At 35.9% G+C, this 20263-nt stretch overlaps 1 protein-coding gene across 1 annotated transcript in view; it reads left to right on the top strand.

Moving 5' to 3' along the window:
* GRIA1 (glutamate ionotropic receptor AMPA type subunit 1) overlaps nucleotides 1-20263 on the top strand; it is a 201907-nt gene that overhangs the window by 122970 nt on the left and 58674 nt on the right. The window contains exons 3-4 of the mRNA XM_087954175.1: nucleotides 16485-16724; nucleotides 17684-17868. Of these exons, the coding sequence (XP_087810301.1) occupies nucleotides 16485-16724; nucleotides 17684-17868 (425 nt within the window). The remainder of the gene's footprint in view (nucleotides 1-16484; nucleotides 16725-17683; nucleotides 17869-20263) is intronic.

Genomic DNA, 20263 nt, shown 5'->3' with positions numbered 1-20263 from the left:
AGAGAGCAATTAGTCTTTTTTTTTTGATCCAGTGTTGATTGCTTCTTCTTGAAGAACCCTTTTAATAATCATTTCCAAAATGATAATTAGAAGGGATATATTGTTCTATCTTGTTATTTCTCAGTTGACAACTGGAAAGATACTATTCTGCTCTTCGTTGCCATAGAAATATTCTTATTCTTCTTGAATTTAACTAAGTTTGTTCTTGCCTTCCTTCCTAGGATTAATGTCCTCTTTATTTCTCCAGAATTCTATTGTCTATGTTTGATTCTGAGGGGGGTGGGGTGTAAAAAAAGTCTTCACCCTCTCATACAGCTTTTTTAAATGGAGTTCTGTGGATCTTGGAGAGTTTGCAAGAAATTGTGATTGAACAAAACCAGATATCTTTTTTCTTAACTTCACGTATCATTCAACACTGGCATTTACAGTGGTGGGATGCTTTACACTCCATAATTCAGATACCAGCTTGCCTCTTTGCTATTGTTGTAAATCTTGTAAAATGTGGATTGCGTAAATTAGAAGTGATTTACATTGTGAAGTTTTCTTTTTTTTATTTATTTTTATGCAGGGGTTCCCTGAAAATTATTTTAAGGATTCCTTCCAGGTCAAAAGTTCAGAAACGGCTGTTCTAGTGGATGAGCTAGGGAAAATTCATTCCCTTTCTCAAACATAACATTAGCCTGTTTTTTTTTTTCACACTTCATCTTTCCTTTTGATCCTTTCATAATGAGCACTTCTAAATAACCTTTACTTGTGGCTAAGAAGTGGTATCACCTGCATTTCTCTGATAATTAGTATTTTATCTCTGATTTTTATTTCAGCTGTCTTCCATTAAAATTTTGTATTCTTACATTTGTATATAAATTAAGCATATAAGGAGATAATATGCACAGACATTCATTTTTTTATGCTTTTACAAACTGATTTCTTAGTAATTTCTCATCTTCAGAAGACTAAGTTGTTCTGGCACACCTATTATTCTCAATGTGTTCTATATTCTGTCCCAATCTATTACCTGAAGTCCCAAACTATGGTCCTGAAATCACATACAACCTTCTGGTTATTTCCTATGGCCTAAAATAACCTTTTATAGGAATTTCCAGCTAGGTTAGAACCTTCATGCTTATAGATTTACAGCTTGGCAATAGGAAATGCTCCAGGAAGAAGAATGGCAAGCACATGGGGGTTTCTTATACTGCTTGCTTTACTTTTGTTGTCTTGTGGGAACTCTTTCCTATTTTCATGGTTAACTCCAGGGTAGAATTGCTTCTGAGGCTATTGATCAGGGCAACATGGAGGTGCCCCTTGGCCATATAAAACAGATTGGAACTACACAAGGGAAGAAACAGCTAAGGAGAAAGGCTGTCTCACTTTGAGGGTCTATCTGCCAGGTGAGGAATGGGAAGAGCAGTGAGGAAACTAATAAGTTTTCTCTCGTGGAGATGGAAATGGGGAAAGATAGGTAGGTAGGTAGGTAGGTAGGTAGGTAGGTAGGTAGATAGATAGATAGATAGATAGATAGATAGATAGATAGATAGATAGACAGATAGACAGACAGACAGACAGACAGACAGACAGATAGATAGACAGACAGATAAGGGAGAGAGATGATGATGGTGGTGATGGTGATGGTGATGATGATAACTTTTTTTAATAGTAGGTACTTCTGATGTGATACCATTTCTGGTTAGGAGCAGCTTGGAGGCCAGTCTTGGCCAAGGGCATGACTCAGGAGCTGGGACTGTCTGAGTTGATGAAAAATAGCTGCCATCAAAGAGCCAAGTGAAATAATTGGCCACTATGTTTTTTTTAAGTAGTTCTATTTTGTACTTAAGGTTTTGAATAAATCTCTTTCCACAGCAGTATGCAAAAAAGCTTCAAAATTATTCCTTAGGCAGCATTCCCAATAACTTGAATTTGAAACCCCTGATATACCCAATGATTTTGCTGTGGTCCATAAACCATGGTAAATCACCTGAGATTCTCTTGCTCTCCTTATTCATCCTCTGTTATCTTAGTACCTCATGTGAAACGTACCTGTTCTTCAGTCATCTCTCTTTCCGTGTAGCTTCCTCTGTAACTTTATGAATTTATGCAAAACCGATTGTGTAATTAAATAAAGCAACAATTTGTTAATTTGCACATTCTCTTGGATCTTTGTTCTTCAATATAGGAATGTAGTCTGGACTATAGGCCTCATAAAAGACAATTTGGCATAGTGGTTAAGACACTGGAAAATGAAAGACTGGAAGTTCTAGTCCCACCTTAAATACATAGTCCTTGGACCAATTTATTTCTTTCTTTCTTTCTTTCTTTCTTTCTTTCTTTCTTTCTTTCTTTCTTTCTTTCTTTCTTTCTTTCTTTCTTTCTTTCTTTCTTTCTTTCTTTCTTTCTCTCTCTCTCTCTCTCTCTCTCTCTCTCTCTCTCTCTCTCTCTCCCTCCCCCCCCTCTGTCCTAGGAAGGAAGCAATAGCAAACCATTTCTGAAATCTTGCCAAGAATCTTGCCCTACTTCAGGTAGTTATCAGGCATCAACACCAACTTAAAAGCACCCCAAAACATCCTTGCTTCATATTTGTGGACACATAGCTATGAGCACTTTAATTTCATTTTCTGCATCTTTAAACAGTGGGAAATTTTTTTTACCTCTATCTATGGTGCTTTCCTATTTGCTTGATTCCTGAATATATTCTCTCTCTGCAAATGTTTCTTTTCTTCAGTAATCATTTTTATAAATGGTTCCAGCATAGCATTTCAGTTTTCCTTTATAAACTCTTTTGCCTATATGAGATCATTCCTGTGATCACTCTTGAGTATTCCAATTTAGCTGTAATCTCTCTGATCATCTGAAAAACATATCTCATGTTCTTGTTATGTGTCCCCAATTATTAATGTTCTTGATAGAGAGTACCTTCTTGCCTTTTCTGGCTTGATGGAAGACTACATATCATTGTTATATGTCATTCCTACCTCCCAAGCTTTCATCTTCTTCTTTCTTTGGCTGGTATAATTGTTCTGAAAGCCAGTCAAATCTCTTCTTCTTTGAATTTTTGGAATTTTTCTGTTTTTAGTTTATCCCATAGTTCATCAGGTTCTTTTTCAAATAAATGAAAAATTCATTTCTTACACTAATATTCTGACTTTCTCTCTCTCCTTTCATTTTCTAAGTTTATCTTGTATATAATTCATGATCTCCTCTTGTATCTAAATGTATTCTGGCTGTATTTCTCCATCTTTTGGTAGCTGCTGTTGGTTTTTCTATTTGATTGTGATACTGTGCATCTATTGATGTCCGTATTTCAAGTCTAGGTTAGGTTATTTGAAGTAGGTTTTGCCAACAAAGACTTTCTTTCACAAAAGGCCCTATCCAAATATTATTGCATTTCCAGGCTGCTCAGTTTTTTTAACATAGGCATTCTGGTCACTCATTAGCATATAATACTTAAATAACATCTATGTTCACTGGATAAGAAGTCATTCTCCTTGATATAATCTAGTATGTACTTTATTGTCATCAATAACATTTGGTTGATCTCTTTTTGAATGACACTGCTGCTACTTCATTCTTTTATATGTTCTCATTCTACATTTACATTATATTTCTCACATAAACATTTCAGTTAACTTGACCCTTTCCTAAACTATCTCACACAATATATTGCATTTCATTTTTAATAATTTCACATTTGCTTTCATTTGAGCTTTTCATATTCCAAATTCATACTCATTGTTTTTCATTCAAACTTGGGGTAATGTTTCAGTCATATCTATACTTGTTTCTTGGTGACACCACATATTGCATCATCTTCTTTCCGGTTTGATTTTGGAATTCCTTCTCAAGTGATTGGCTTCCCTCCGATACTCTTAGTTTCAGTTTTCCTGTTTTGACATTAGCAGCAAGACTGAACCTAGCAGGAGCTCACACTCACACCACTGTTGTTCTTACAGGTAGCTAAATTACTGAGTCTTTTCACCATGTTGTACAGTCCTCTGGGAGAGATTCCAACCATTGCAGGAGTTATAATTACCACCAGTGATAACTGCCTTCAGTAATTTGATATCAGCAGTCCTTTAATGAAATGAATCATGACCTTTTCAGACAGCTCAGAGCAAGACAGATTGTTGTAGAATCTTTCAGACAGGGAGTCCTTTATCTTCTCCTTTACCCCAATACCTTTTCCAAATACATTCAGTCTGTTCTTATCTAGGGAAGGGATGCTTTAGTTTCCAATCACTTAGGAGATGGGAAATCAGGAGACATTCTTCATAGTGGCCCCACTGCTTCGAATCCTTGCCCCTTCAGTGTGCCTAAGCTCCTTTCAGCCTTCTGCAAGAGGGTGAAAGGGTACTTTTTAAATGGGTTTATGATTCTAAGGTTGGATTCTTGTTTGGGGTTGGCATTTTCTTGGGGATAGCTGTTAAAGGAGTCTAGTGCTTTCATATTGTGGAATGTTGTTCCATGGTGTATTATATGAGTGTTGGGATTGAGATTATAAATAAGTCAATTTCACAGATAAATCAATATAACATTTTCAATTAACATAATCATATCTAATTTTATATAATTCTATCACAGTTCAGTGCATTCCAGCATAATGAAGTAGGTGCTCGTTAAGATTAGTTTATCAATAGAAAGAATGAAATGATGAAATGAGCTAATAACTTTGGTTATAAGTTTATAGCACAAGTCATCATTTGATGAGTTTTAATAATCTCTATGTAGAACCTGACAACGTTATCTGTTATAGTAGGGATAGTATCTGAAACAGCAGGAAGGTGTAGAATGTACTCTGGGTATTTTTGTAATAAGTAAGATGATGGGGCTAGGACAACTATCTCTCTAATACAGAGACAAAAATGCTTTGCTGTTTCCGTGTATCCATGGAAATGTTCTATCCAGAAAGAGAATTTTCCTGTATTGGTCTTCAAGAACAGCTGAGGGAAGGGCATAATATTTTGCCAAAATAAAGGTCTTCTAGTGGTTTCATACTTCAGTTTAGTTAAGCATGTCATAGGGGAAGGAGAGGATCTTTTGGATTTACTGGCAATAAAGTTTGGGGGACAGGCTAGATCCAATTTGCCTCTGTGTCTTCTACACACTAATGACTACTTTGGTCTGATCATATCCCATGCTGAGTAGAAGACCTGGAGAGAAGCCCAAGGATCACATTTCAGTTGCCACTGCCATTTTACATGTAGACTGAAACTCATCTGTTAATGGGGTAAGGTCAAGGGGAAAAATATAGTCTGAGCTAATAATTAAATATGGTCACCCACACTCTAACCTCACTTACATAAGGTCTTGTTCTAGAGTCATGGTGATATTAAAGACTCATTTTGGATTTGAATGGCTGACCTTAGAAATTTGGATCAAACAAGTTCTAATAGTGAAAAATTGAAGAAAAGTTTTGCTATTGGTTTAGCTTCAAATAACTTTAGTGCTGAATGTATATTGTTACCATCTCCTGCCTTAAGGAATTTAAGGATAACAGATGAGCTCCTCTGTGCAACTTAAGCTTGATTTAGAGTTGCCTGCAACTGTGCACGGGCATCGCCACATAGCTATACTGTGAAGGGCTTGATGGGTAAGTGTAGGTTGCAGGTGACTACAGATGGGCTGACAAGCACACACCCAAATTCCAACCACACACTCTATAGAGGCGTGTATCCTGCATGCTAATTGGTTGATCCAATGTTCTGTTCTGTGCTTTGCTGTTTAAGTGCCCCTTAGCCAGAACCTTAACATTTGCAGAATTGTAAATGAAACACCTATGCAACTGTCCCCAAATGACAGATGCATACATTCCCTGACATGCAGTGACTAAGAAGGCTTTCGTCTACAGGGGTTTCCTATAGTTGGCAAAATGAAGGACCTTTTCCAGGTATTTTAATAGGATAATTAATCTCAATTTTGTCCAGGAATAGCTCTTGGCTTTTTTGACAAATGCCATGATATAGATTTTCTAATAATTGAGTTCTAGCTGGTCCTATATTTATCAGTTTCTGCAGTACAAATCCTACTTTTTGTCTACTTCTATATGGCCATTTTAATTCAAACTTGGTCCAGATTGTCAGCATCTAATAAGACTAAATAGAATATGTGACCTGCAACATCCCCCCACTTCTTTTTATTTTTGTTAAACATCAGCATGAGTATAATATTTCACAAGTGCTCAGATCAGAAACCACATTAACATTATCCCCTGTGTTCTAATTAGCTTATCAAGGTCTTCACTGGTAACATAAATTTATTTGTAATGTCCAACAAATTTTGGGCCTCTGAAGGATTTCTTCACTAGCCTAAAATTGTTGCTAAGTAAGCTTCAAAAATGAACAAACAAAAAATAGTTTTCTTGATTCTTAAGAAATACATTTACTCTGATAGCTGAAAATACAAAGGATCTGCAAACTCTAGAAATAAAGGTCAAAAAGCACAGTGAGAAAATTGGGACTAAAATTAAATATAAAGTAGACTAAACAAAGGACAACAGGCAGAACAGCCTTGGAATTGACAATAAAGATATCAAAGTGATGGATAGGTTCTGCCTTTTAGGATTGACTGCCACCAGTAAAGGAACAAACAGTTGTGCTGACTGCATGGTAGTACTTGGCAGAGCAGTGATGAAGGCCTTGGAAAAGATATTCAAATCAGTGATGTATCTACACATATAAAGATCAGAATTGTGCAGGCCACAATGTTCTCTGCAACCCCCTATGAAAGCAAAAGTTGGGCATTAAAAAAAGCAGGGGAGGAAGAGTATTTTCACCTTTGAATTTTGGTGTTGGAGAAAACACCTGAGAATCAAGACAGCCAAGGGAAAAAATGAAATGGATTAATTAACAAACTGAGCCAAAGTTATTGTAAACAATAACTTCTGTGGTCCTTGAGAAATACATTTGGACAATTTCTTTATTAGAAGCAAGCAAAATGCTGCAAAAGAAATATGTTCAGGTTTTACCATCACATGAAGGTCTCAGCACATAAATAGCAGTGAGCAACTGATCTGGTCTCTATTTGAGCTGCCAATCACCACATGCACAAGTGAGTTGTATATAGTGGAAGCCTTCCTGCACATGCAAACACTTCTGTTTGAAGAGCCTTTGTATTTGTACAATGAATCCCCACCTCAGACAATTGTGTGGCATATGGATTTTAGTGCCTTGGTATGGCTGCAGAGGTTCTGGCATGAACCTGCAAAAGGAAAGAGAAAAGAGGAGAGGATGGTCAATTTTAGGCTTGAACTGTACTATCATGAAGGTTGATGAGCTCACTTGGCTGATAGTGAAAGCATTACCATTGGTCCAGCCTTGTACAGGATGTAGGTGTTAAGGACTAGAACTCTGAGAAGAGGAAGACTCATCTTTTCAAATAATGGGGGAGGCCCAAAATTGTAGAGAGCAAAGGAGATGAGAAAAAAAACAAGGGGAGAAATGAGAAAACTACAAAGACTGGTATCGAAAGGAAAGGCTGGAAAGGAAAGTTTCTGAATATGAAGGCCCATTGGTTCCTAGGTCAGAGGAGAAGAAGAAGAGTCCATGGGTGGCTTCTCTGGAGGAAGAAAAGCAATGTCCCAGAGAGAGTGTCTTCACCCTCCAAGTCTTAGCCTCTGTCTTGGTGAGTGAAGAATCTGTCTTTCAGGGACTTTGCTAGTTCATCAGGAGACCCAGCATAATAAGTTAAAAAATGGGTGAAGAAACAAAAACAACTCGAAATACCTCCAAAATTTGAGGTCAACAAGGAGAACAGGGAATGACTTATTTATTCAGTCTGTCAGTCAGTCAGTCAGTCAGTCAGTTAGTTTAGTCAGCTAGCAAATTTATGCTGCTGGCCATCTCACAAATATAACTCACAACAGTTAACATTTCAGGATGAAAAAGTTATGATTCCCATCATACCTTCCTGTGCCACAGTTCTGAAAATGCAACAGGTTGACTGAATCTCAATTCTACTTCCTGCTTAGAAGACAGAAGCTAAAAGGCTGAGATCAGTTCTTCTTAAGTAGTCATGGTAACGGAAGGTTACCTGCTTCCTGAAGTTGTTGAATAGGTCAGATACAACTTTACATTTTATATGTAACTGGCAACCTACAAAGTTGTAGGTTATTTAAAGATCACAACAAAATTGTACAGGATTATAGTATGAATCAGCAAGGTCTACCATTGCAAAAATCATATTCCCAAAGGTTTCATTATTTTTTTAAAGCTGCTTTTCTAGTTCAGAGTTAACCCAAGGGAAAACTGCAACAAGTAAGTTCCACATCCAAAATTAAAAACCCACAATACTCTTTTGTGGCATAAATTGTTACAGGGGTATATCTAAAAAGACAGAATTGAAAATAGCAGCACTTACAACAGATTGTCAACAATGCGGACCTGTGACATTTTTCCTGTACCACACATTCACAGAAAGGTGGTGAAGATAAATGCAGGAATTTTTGCCTCCAGAGAGTACAGTTCAGGAAATACTTTTTACATCAGTGAGATTTTTATCACCAAGATTTATTTTAGACACAGTAGTCTTCAAATGGCAAAAGCCATCGTGATCCAAGTTCTGTCCCTTTTGTATGTACAATGTGTCATTGCACACCCACACATGTGTAATAAGGGCGGAGGCTGTGTTGTAACATTGCAGTGCTGCTTTCAAGAGTTGAACAAAAGCACCAAGTTTTATAAGTGCCTTGACTCATCGAATTTAATCTTGATATCTATGTTCTGTGGAAGTCCAGTTCATTTCAAAGCAGTATGGGAAGTTGCAGGGCCTTTTAAAATATAACAAATAGATCTACAGGACCAATAGTTTTTTTTTCAGCTGTTCAAAAGGTTCATGGAACAATGAATCCCACACAGAGAAGTGAAAATAGTGTAGCAGATGCAAGAGAATACACTCAGGGAGTTGGCACATTATTTATTTTATCTCCAGAGCCATAAATAATCTCAAAATGCTTCTGTGAACATTTCCCAGTATTCTGCATTTTGAGGCAAAGAAAAGCCAAAGAAAAGGCATACCATCTTCAAAACATAAAGCATATGAACACTTTGCACCTAATTTCCAATCAAATGAACATGGCTTTTTTCTGAGTCAGTTTGTGTATTTAATTCACATATAATCCCCCTAGTTCAGGAAAGAACATTGCTCAAGAAAAAAAACCTAAGAATTGGGACTTAGTGACTTTCTGGATTCAACCCCTGCTTTGATCTCAATAAATTAAATTGCTAAAGTATTCTATTTCTGGTTTATCACTTCAAATCCCAAGATGGACAGCATATAAATTTAATGTATAATTTTTTAAAAAATGTTAGTTTGACATATATTGAATGATAAGATCAGTCTATTCATCAGTCATTGAATTTGAACTACAAAAATCTGTAGAACTAAAAGCGTAGAAGGCTCTCCAATTTTCCTTATGTATTCAATTTAAGATGAAATTATTCCCCCCCCAAAAAAAACCAATTACTTCATCAATTTCCTCAGTGATACATACTTTTTTCCACATGAGTCTTAAGCCAAAGGATGCATCAACAAATTTGGAGATGCATACAATCCAATTCATAAGTGTTCCAATCTAAATATTAGAGCAGGAAAACTTAATTAAGTGACTCACTAAAAAAAGATGCAGAGCAAATTAATTTTCAACACCTCCCCATTCCCCTTCTCTCCCATGACTTGTGAAATAAAGATACAGAAGCAATAATTGTTGCAGTCACATGCATTATTTGTAAACTGTTTATTTATTTATTCAATTTCTATGGTCACTCAACTCATTTAAATTAACTCTGGCCAACTCAGAGCAGGAAAATAGAGCAAAACATTGATTAGGGATTATTACTGTTTTAACCATGGTATGATGGGTTTTATGTTGTAGGTTTTGCATTACTGTCTTGTGAGATGGGGAGTCATATAAATTAAGAAGTATATGAATGAATGAGAAAAAAATGATAAATGAAAATTATACAAAGTTACAGGATAGCTTTAAAGAAAAAGCCTACATACCATCTGGAATGGCTGCTTGCAAATGTTATATATCTGATTGTGTCCAAAATTAATTTAGACTCCTTGGAGTCAAACTCCGATGGGGGGCATGACAAAAGCATCGATTTAAACTCATATCTGAAAAAGAATTAAGTCTATAAAATGAGAAAAATTGACTTTATTCTCAATATAATAATAAAACTTCCAAAGTTAACCAAGTTTCCTTGTTTGTGCTAGGTTTTCCCCCCACAAAAGTGGTTAAAGAAACTATTGGAACAAAAGAAATTATGTTCAGTGGGCTAAAGGAAATCTGTATGTTAATAGCTAAAGAGTTCAGCTCTTCACAGTTATGCTTTGTATATGAAAGCAATCTAAGATACAGAACAATTTTTCTAGCTTTGAGGGAATCAGTTTTAAAATGTCACCATCTACTTATTCTAATTTACGCATTCCTGCATTTTGAAACATTAGACTGGAATGGAAAAAAAGAAATCAAATGCATTACTTAGCTGAAATCACCTCGCTTCACCTTCTAAATCAGTTATAGTTGGAATTTTTTTTCTCTCAGTCTGGCGAAAAAGAACCATTTCATAACAGTTATTTAAGAGAGATAAAACTGTTGGCTTGAAAAGTGGACATTTGACAAGATAAATAGCAACTTTTTCACATTGATTCTCAACTGATTCTAGATAGGCTTATAAAGTTTTAGATCATCTAGAACACAAGTGTCAAACTCAAGGCCCAGGTCCTGGGTCCAGCCCATGGAGTACCTTGAAAACAGCAAAGGACCAGCCCGCAATGCTTCTGCCAGCTAGAACAGAGCTCTATTTTCACTGGCAGAGTGTTGCAGGAGGCTGTGTCAGCTGAAAACGGAGCTTGGGAGCCCATTTTAGCTGGCAGAGCACTCAGGCCACCATAGGCACACCCACCCAAGCCCCTGGAGGTTAAACACAACCCTGATGCAGCCCCTGATCTAGAAGCATCTGCTAAGGAGCGAGCAAACTGGCAGGATAATATTAATACTAATGATGATTAAGTTAATCCAGTTTGGATTCCACTAATCCATATTCAAATTTTCACTATCACAGTTAATTGTATTTGATTGGACCCACACACAAATACAATTCACAAATTCCAGCTTTTACTATGAGTCATCCCCGTTGGCCATGCATACTGAAAACTCCAGCACAGTTATCAAACATATTTCAAACTCACCAGTTTAAGCACAGTTCATGTTACTAAATTTCTATAATCTGGTGTAAAATTTACATTTTAAATTACCATTCAGATAAATCAGAAATACAAGGATCAAAAGATTTAGAAGGAAGCAAGGTAGGCAGGCAAGCACTTTATATCCAGTAGAGTTACTTAAAAGTTTTTGCTATGTTTGTACCCAGAAGAGTTGCTTTTCTCTTCTATCTAGTTACTGCTTTAAATGAAACATAAAGTCAATACTTAGTGCTTAATTGGCATCTAATTAAATTGTATAATGTTCACACAACGTGGTCCATTGAACAAATGGAAAGTAGTCCCAAGCCTCCTTTTTCTGTTGTCCACAGGATTATTATTACTGACAGTTAATGTGAATTTCAAACTAATTATGGGACTATAACAGGTATAAAGTTGTTGCCTTCTGAAGGCAGGATCTAATTTAAGTAATTGAGGTTATTGTGAGAAGGGGAAGAAAGATGACTGCAGTAGTTTTCAAAGTACATTATTAAGAATGTCATACAGAAAGCAAGAAATATCTCTACTCCTCCCTCAAGTTACCTAACCACAGATGGTCTTTTCTTCAAATATTCTGACTTGCCTCAACCATCTAAACAGACTAGAACTGTGAGTTCTTGGCTGCTAGAATCTGTTTCAAGGGCTGGGATTAACAATTATCTGAGTACAGCGTAGGAGGAGAACTGATGCCTGTTCATGACTGATACAAAGTACTGAAGATGACAGAAAGATTGAGAGGAAAAGAATGTGGCATCTGTAATCAGAGGCATCTGTAATCAATGTGTTTCAAAGCCATAATCTGCTTTATGAGGTAGATAGATCACAAGATGGTAATGAGGTTATCAAAGAAGAGGGATTGTTTTCTTTGTTTTTCCAAAAATATTACTTGAGACAATGATGCAAAGAAAGAAAAACTATAGCAAAAACATTGGGGCTAAAATTTCACCATATAGTATTTTGTTTTTCTTATTACAATGTAAGAAAAATTCTGGTCATATAAAATTTCATTTCCCTGGCAGATAACACTTAGGCCATCTTTAATGGCAGCAGAGAGAGGCAATTTGCTTTTCTCATATATTTTTTTAATTTAAAATCATTTTCTTAAATTTACATTATGACTCCCTTACTATTGCTCTCAACAATAACAAAAAAAATGAGCTAAAACTTGGCAAATGAAGGCACTTTTAGAAAGATCACAATGCTTACCAACTATTGTTGGAAGGCATTTATTCTGATTACCATACTGAAATAACAGATTGTAAAGTTCAAGTTGTAATTCTCAGTCCTGCTGTGCATTTTTTGCTTAATACTGTCATATTCAGTTTCATTTTGGATTCAAAGCTATGTTTTCCCCACCCCACCCCACCCCAGAAATCTAATAATTTCTGTACATTGAGACTTTAGACATATTCTTTCTTCTCTTCAGATGTCCTTGGTTTAGGGCGAGGCATGGAAGATTCATTTGTCAGAATAGAGAAAATATCTCTCAGTGTGCATGATTATTGTGTGTGCATGATGTGGGGAACTTAAAGTGTTCCACATATCCTCTCAGTGTGCATATTCATTTATTTGGGCTAATAGAAATGTGAGAAGTGCTTGCTTCAGATTTCTTATAACTCCAATATTCTGGTATGCGCTGTGTCCGAGAAAATATGTATTATTTATCTGGAGATCTAATATTATTCTGTGTTAAATGAAACACTAAAAGTTTTTGGTGGTCTTTTATTATATTTTATTTTGATTAAGCCTCTTAACCAAAACTCATAGAACTCCAGAAAATTTATTGTAGTACTTCATCTAGCACTTACCGTATTACTAACTGAGGCAGAGATGAGCAAGCTTTTCATCCTTTGAGCACCATTGAAAAACCTTATTAATTGTCTGGGTGACCTGACCCAAATTGCTATAGTCTTATAAGACTGCCAAAGACTTCCACTGAAATTCTGCACAAATTTACAAAACTACTAAAATTGCACATTTTACATAAATATTTTGTCTTATTTGGGGAGATCAAAGGGTGTTGGAATCTACAATACACTATGTTGCTCATTTCAAAGTGCTGTATTGTATTTTAATTCAAATTAAGGTTTATTTATTTAAAAAGAGATTTCAGATTGAAAGCATTGGAAAAGAGTACTTGGAGCAGTTCCTCACCATAGCTCAACAACGTATTCAGGCAACTTTCACTTGATTTTTGTTTTTTATTAGACAATACTTTTATATTTCTCCAGATGGCATTTCTTGGCATTGCTGTGTTTGTAGTGACAGAGCTGCCCTACCAAGTAGAATGTTAATCAGAAGACATAAAATCAGACTGATGTAGTAAATTGAGGAGTTAGTAATAAAAAGTACAGGATGTTCTTTTACATCATCTCATGTTGTTTGCTCATAAACTTCTATTTCCCTATAGAAGTTGATAAGCTATACTTCCCAGCAATCCCACCCAGTACAGTGAATGAAAAATCTGGGAATATTAATTCTGCAAAATCTACAGAGCCAATATTTTTGCATAATCTAAAATTATTCTTTGCTCTTGTACTTCGAGGCACTCAGAGAAGATCTTTTACAACATTTGCAGTTGTTATCTTATCCCTTTGCTAAAAGACAAGAAAATATCACGGGCTAGACAGCAAAAACTAGAATTACTTCAGAGAAGAACAAAAACAGTGAAAAACTCAGGTTTTTTTTAAAGATTCCTTTTGAGGGTTCTGCAGTTATAAAGTCATATTCATCTATATTAAAACCGAAGGCTGGCCTTAAGATGAAAGCACAGTCACTCTTAAGAACGATCACCTTAGAATTTGATTTATCGGAATGTACCATTAAACACGAATGAAGTTAAACTTGTTTGACAATATGCATGCCTGAGGTTTATACAGTATTTCAAAATATGCTGCTGTCCCTATCATGCATTTTCTTCTGGAAATTTGTACATAGCTTTCAAGTAGTCCCATGATCCCGTGCAAAACTTCTCCAGAGGAGCTGTTTGACAAAGATCAAGCCCTTTTGCCTACTAGCAACAGAATTATTGAAATCAGTGAAAAGAAAACTAGAATTAATGAACATTTTTTAGCATTTGATTTTATTTATGCAGAAATGTCATTGCTTAATATTTTTGTTAAATCTAGAGTCATTATGATGATCTAGCTACCCCAATCTTTTTCACTGCAGGAATAACATGATCAACTGTGTCACAAGTGAAAGCTTGCCACATGTGATCATTTGTTATCAAATCTTTCACAATTTTTTAAGTTTCTGTGCTAACCCCCCCTTTCAGGGTTTATTTTTTTATTTCTAAGAAAGAATACATTTTATATTTTATATACAGTTGCCCAGACAGCTTAAACCAATAAAACAGCAGCAAAAACAACCAAAGCATTGAAATAAAGTAATCAGAAGTAATTAAATATGACAGAGACTCAACTGCATAATTAGTTATCAGAAGCAATCAATTAATTAATATTAATTTCTGCAAAAAAAAGTTAAAAAGCAACTTCTAAAAGATTAAAAAATTAATACTAGGTTCCAGAATTTTACACAATATGATAAAGACCAATCAGCCATACCAAAAATTAGGAATTCTACATACCGGTAGCTATATTTAGAGGTGTGAGGATGACATATCTGAATTATAATTTAAACAAATAAAACCTGTTTTAGTGATTAAAATTATTTTCACTTATACATTTTATGCATCTTTCCTAATATGTGTATTCAGTTCAGCTGCACATCTGCATGTACAGCTCAACTTGGCCTATACAGTATAATTTGTCTTGAAATTTCAAAGATAAAATCTTTAATAAGCATGTGACATTTTCTAAATATGAATTCTCATGTGATATAATACTCTTACAAGATTTGGTTCCAAATATAAGCCATAATTTTCCCTTTTTGTCCCTACTGTTAGATAATCTAAATTGCTTGTCTCTCCAGAAATCACTGCTGACCTTGAGAGCAACAATTTGCATGTTACTAGATTCCCCATATCCATGTACTTTAAAGGAACAAATCCAAATTACATCTTCACCTTATTATGGAACCTAGGGTTACTGTTTCATATCTTAGCGTTAACTCTCACATTTGCTAGAAAAGAGTCTCAAGAGAGAAAAGTGATGAGGCTGAAAATGTCCCCCAAAGCATTAATTAGTATTTCCAAATCTCCCTTTTTCATACAAGCTTAAAAATGCCATAGCAGAATAAAACCTCAGGGATTTCTATCACATCATTTGTTCACTGTTTTTTTTTTCTTCTGAAGAGGCAGACCATGTTTTGTGGAGGATAGGCCTACTAGTACTTTAGGATGCTTCTTGCAAGCTTTTGTGAGGAAATCAAAGTGTGTGAGAGGCAATGGGGAATACTACTGCATCCAGAAACAACCTTTTATTTCATCCAGCAGAGTTTTCCTTATCTTCTTAAGAAAAAGTTACCTCAAACATGCTAAATATTCTAGATACCTGTCCCAAAGGTGCTTTTCAAAGGCAGCTGATCTTTGTTGTATTTTTTCTCCATTGAAAATATTTCCCTTCTTATCTAAGAAACTTTTTCAGTTTTGGCAAGAACTGGAGAAGCTTTTTGGATGAGAAATGAAATGTATTCAAGGGGGAAAACAATCAAGAAAATCCAGTTGCCTTTTGAAAGGCACCATGACCTGAATGATTGAGAATCTCCATAGGCATACTAGATACTTGAATGGGCAAAAGGTAGGTCACTTAAAAGCAGTTTTATTTGAATTGTCACATCAAGAAGAATTTTTGAAACGTCAACATGCTTTTGAAATATTACTTGCCTTTAATTTGGATAAGTTCCTTTTTAGTTCTAATTTAGATTTTATATTGTAGATTGAAATTAAAAAAAATGTTTGCTTAGAACCATACAATTCATTTCAGTGGCTTTATTATCTTGAAAAAATATTTAATGCATTTTCCTAGACCCGCATGGAAATAACTGTACAACATATGATGATATATCACAAAACTCCTCCGGTATCCTTTCTTCCTTTGCTTGCGTGTGTGGGCTTAGATAAACTTAATCCTATCATTTTTAAAGCCTCAATTCCCTTGGAAGATATTTGAAAAAGTGCCAGTCAAGACGATATCTTGTCATGACGACAATGTGTCATCAAACTCAGAGAAAATGAATGGGACATTCCATCTTTGAGGCTTTCTTCAGTTTCAGTTATTTGAATTATATGATTATTTGCAAATGAATAAACTCATAATAAAATGTAACTGTACCTAATTCCTTTCAGAGAATTTCTGACTTTTTTTTTCTTCTTTTTCTCTCCACAGTCTGCTCTCAGTTCTCCAAGGGGGTCTATGCTATCTTTGGCTTCTACGAGAGGAGGACTGTCAACATGCTCACGTCCTTCTGTGGGGCACTACATGTCTGCTTTGTAACACCCAGCTTCCCTGTTGACACATCCAATCAATTTGTTATTCAGCTGCGCCCTGAACTTCAGGATGCCCTCATCAATGTCATTGAATATTACAAGTGCCAGAAGTTTATGTACATTTATGATGCTGACCGGGGTAAGTCTGACTGAGCTGTGGGACAAATGAAGAATTGATTGGGATAGAGAGATTAAGTTCTTATAAAATGTAGGAAATAAGAGGATACTGCAAATCTAATTTGTGCCACATAATGCATTAAGTTACATTAAATAAATCACCATATCATAGTGGATTTGCCCAGCTGCCAACATATACAAAATGGGAACAATAATGCTGATCTAATATACCATTTGATATTGTTCTGACCTAGGCTTCCCCAACAGCAGGAAGCCGACTCCTCATCCTGATAAACCCCTTTTATTTAATTTACAATGAATTACTTCTCCAACAAAGTCTTGGCCAACAGTCTTTCAAAATAGTTCTCAATTACACCGCAATACTTGGCAAGCATGCCGGAATGAACTAATTGCCTCCTGCAAAGTCCCACTTCCCTTTCACTCCTCTTTTATACTCTAGGGGAGAGGCCATTCACCGTCCACCTGTGGCTTTATTCCCAAGTCAGCCCTTGTTCCTCAGCTGTTCCCTTCTACTGGCAACTCTGCGCATGTGCACACTGGGAACAGGCTCTAGCTGTTCTTCTGCCTCACTGATGTCCAAATCTGAAGGTAGCTGATAACTGTCAAACGGCCCTGGCTCTATCTCTGCCTCCAACACAGAGAACTCATCAGAGCCTTCCTCAGACTCCAGGACTGGCCCATGTTCCTCCTCAACCTCCTTGCTGTCCAAATCTGCTGCCAGCTCTGCTGGCCACTATCAGGCCACAACAGACATTATGTGAACATGTATTGTAAACATATCATTTAGATGTTCAATATTAAAATGCTGTCTCTTACCTTCGATTTATTGATTGGGATCATGAAATTTATATAGAAATGAAGCATTTCTGAAAGCTATTATTTCATTGACTATCATGGCAATGAGAAAGATAAAACAGCCATTCTTATGAATTGATATGATCTGATCTTACCTTATCTCAGGTTTGTCAGTGCTGCAAAAGGTGTTGGATACAGCTGCAGAGAAGAACTGGCAGGTAACAGCAGTCAACGTTATGACAACAACAGAAGAGGACTACAAGTCGCTCTTCCAAAATTTGGAGAAAAAGAAGGAACGAGTCGTGGTTGTTGACTGTGAATCAGAACGACTAAATGCTATCTTAGGCAAGGTAGGTTTTGAATTGTACACAAATAAGGCAAGATGGTCTCCAGTCCCAGATTAAAAACAATTATGGCACTTATAGTAGAATCAGGCTAGGTCCCCTTTTAGTTAAAATCTGAGGCCTACAAGATAGCTCAAATTATTGCTTGTCAGATCTGGTTGCTGAAACCAAAATACTCAAGAGACTTACTTCTTTCTTCCATTTAGACTGTCCTTTCAAAGGTGTATCATGAAACCTAGTTTTTTTTTATGCCAAAAGCACTTGTGTGGGCTGGGCAGTGGGAACTTCACATTAAGATTAGTATCTATGGATACAGAATCAAGAGCAGTAGAGCATGCTTCCATTTTGCTTATGGTGCTAGGATATGCTTTTGGAAATGTTGGAAATGTTGCCTTGTCTCTCTTTGTCTTCTTCCTGATAAGGATAAGGATACTACATTTGAAAAACTCTGGATAGTAATGAGCAATTTTAAAGAATAGCAAAGTAATTCATTATTCTAAGAGGCTTTGTAGGTTTTTGCTCTTAGAGCCTAATATAATAAGGATCTTTTGGGAATACAGTATTTGTTTATGTATTGTTTACTGAAGCCGCAATGTAATAGAAATAGTCTCTTGCCTCTTAAAAATATTAATATCCAAACCTAATCTAATCTAATTTAATCTAATCCAATCTAACAATATATCAAGACCAAAATACAGTTGCAGACACACCATTTTAGAATGAAGGGCTAAGGCTTTATGAAGCAAAACAAGGAAAACTAAAATATTATTTGGAAATTATGTCTAGATTTGATCTTTATTATTGGCAACGAAATACCATAAATGTGGCAACAAGTCCTATTTTAAAAGAGATTTAATTCATTTTAATAAGTGCTGCAAAGTGAAGATGCTCTTGTTGCTGCGGTTATTTTAAAAATACAAAACTATGGGATTTTTTAACTATATTAAAGTGATTAGAGGTAGATTTGAATCTGGGTCCCCCAGCTATAGTCTAGCATATTTGATGCTACACTGGACTAAACTTCTGGGATACACAATAAAATCATATGTACACATGGCACACTACTGCACTTATGATATACTGTATATTGCACAAGTGGTTTCAGAAATAATTGCCCATGTAGAAATGTGGCTGGCATAGCCCAGAAAGCATGCAGAAGTACAGATGTATCTGGCTGAAATAAATGGAAGTGTTTTGAAAACCCCTGTAGCTATTGTAGGCCAGCTCTGAGATATTAAATACTGTCCATGACAAAACAGCTGCTGCACTGTAACTCTGGGGTTAGAGTTTTGATCAAATTAATCACACTTTTCCCCTGTTCCTCCTCCCATCTGTTTATTCATATTCATGTGTTGTGTTACATCTGAAACCTGAGTTGTGAATCACAAATGGCAGGGGAACAGCTCTTTCATTTAGAGGCATTCAGTAGGGCAGTCACAAAGGATTCAGAGTTGTTCATATAGACTGTACTGCTGAAATGCAGTAGTGAAAAGGAAAAGGGTAGGCCTTGTCTTTCACAGCTCTAATGAAGACGTTTGCTTTCTGTCTCTGTGGAAGACTATGAAAATAAGATATAAATGTATTAGAAATATATACATACTTGAATAATATTTGCCTTAGACAAGTATACTGTATATAGAATTTTAACTGATTTTTTTATCATATTACATCATGTTTTTCTTTGTCATACTTATTTCACTTTTTGTTTAAATTCTTATATGTTTCTTCTTATCCTCCTGCTGCTGTTGCCCTCCTCCTTGGCAATGTATGACCATCACTATTATTAGGTTTTTCTTTTTTTATTAATTATAAAGATGGATGGATGGATGGATGGATGGATGGATGGATGGATGGACGGACGCACGCTACAGTGAGAGGCTAGATGAAAAACTTTCTCATGTGCTCCAGTCCTCTAAATATTCACGTCCTGACAGCTGCATTTTGCAGCCTTTTTCTTGATTAATTCAAATACTACAACTCAAAAGCAGACATGTATACAAGCACAAGATTGGATTTGCAAGTATAGAAATGCCTCCTTTCATTTCCTTTTTGGGGAGAAGCCATCAGAAACCAGAAGTTAACTGAGGAATGCATTTTCTTTTTCTTAGTAGAAATGCAAGAAGCTTCATGTCCTAGAAAGGAATTGTTCATGGAATAACAGACTGATCTGCAGCACTTCCAGACATATTTGCTTCAGTCATTGTTTAGTTATCTTACCCAAGAGATCCGTATAGTAGGAAAGGTGGTGGAGGGGCCTTACTTATTTGTATCTGCTCTGATAATGCTAATAGAGGTACAAGGATATTAGTATAGGAGTCAGGCAGCTTTTAAGGAGTACTCAAGAGCATTCCAGCTGGAAAACAAGTGAGCCAACTAAGGTAGAAACAAGTGTCCAATAACA

Source organism: Notechis scutatus, chromosome 2, assembly GCF_049901735.1.
Source record: "Notechis scutatus isolate UNSWTSFEM ecotype Mainland chromosome 2, rNotScu1.2, whole genome shotgun sequence".
NCBI lineage: Eukaryota > Metazoa > Chordata > Lepidosauria > Squamata > Elapidae > Notechis > Notechis scutatus.
The sequence above is the reverse complement of the archived record's forward strand: the minus strand, read 5'-3'. Positions and strand labels throughout refer to the sequence as shown.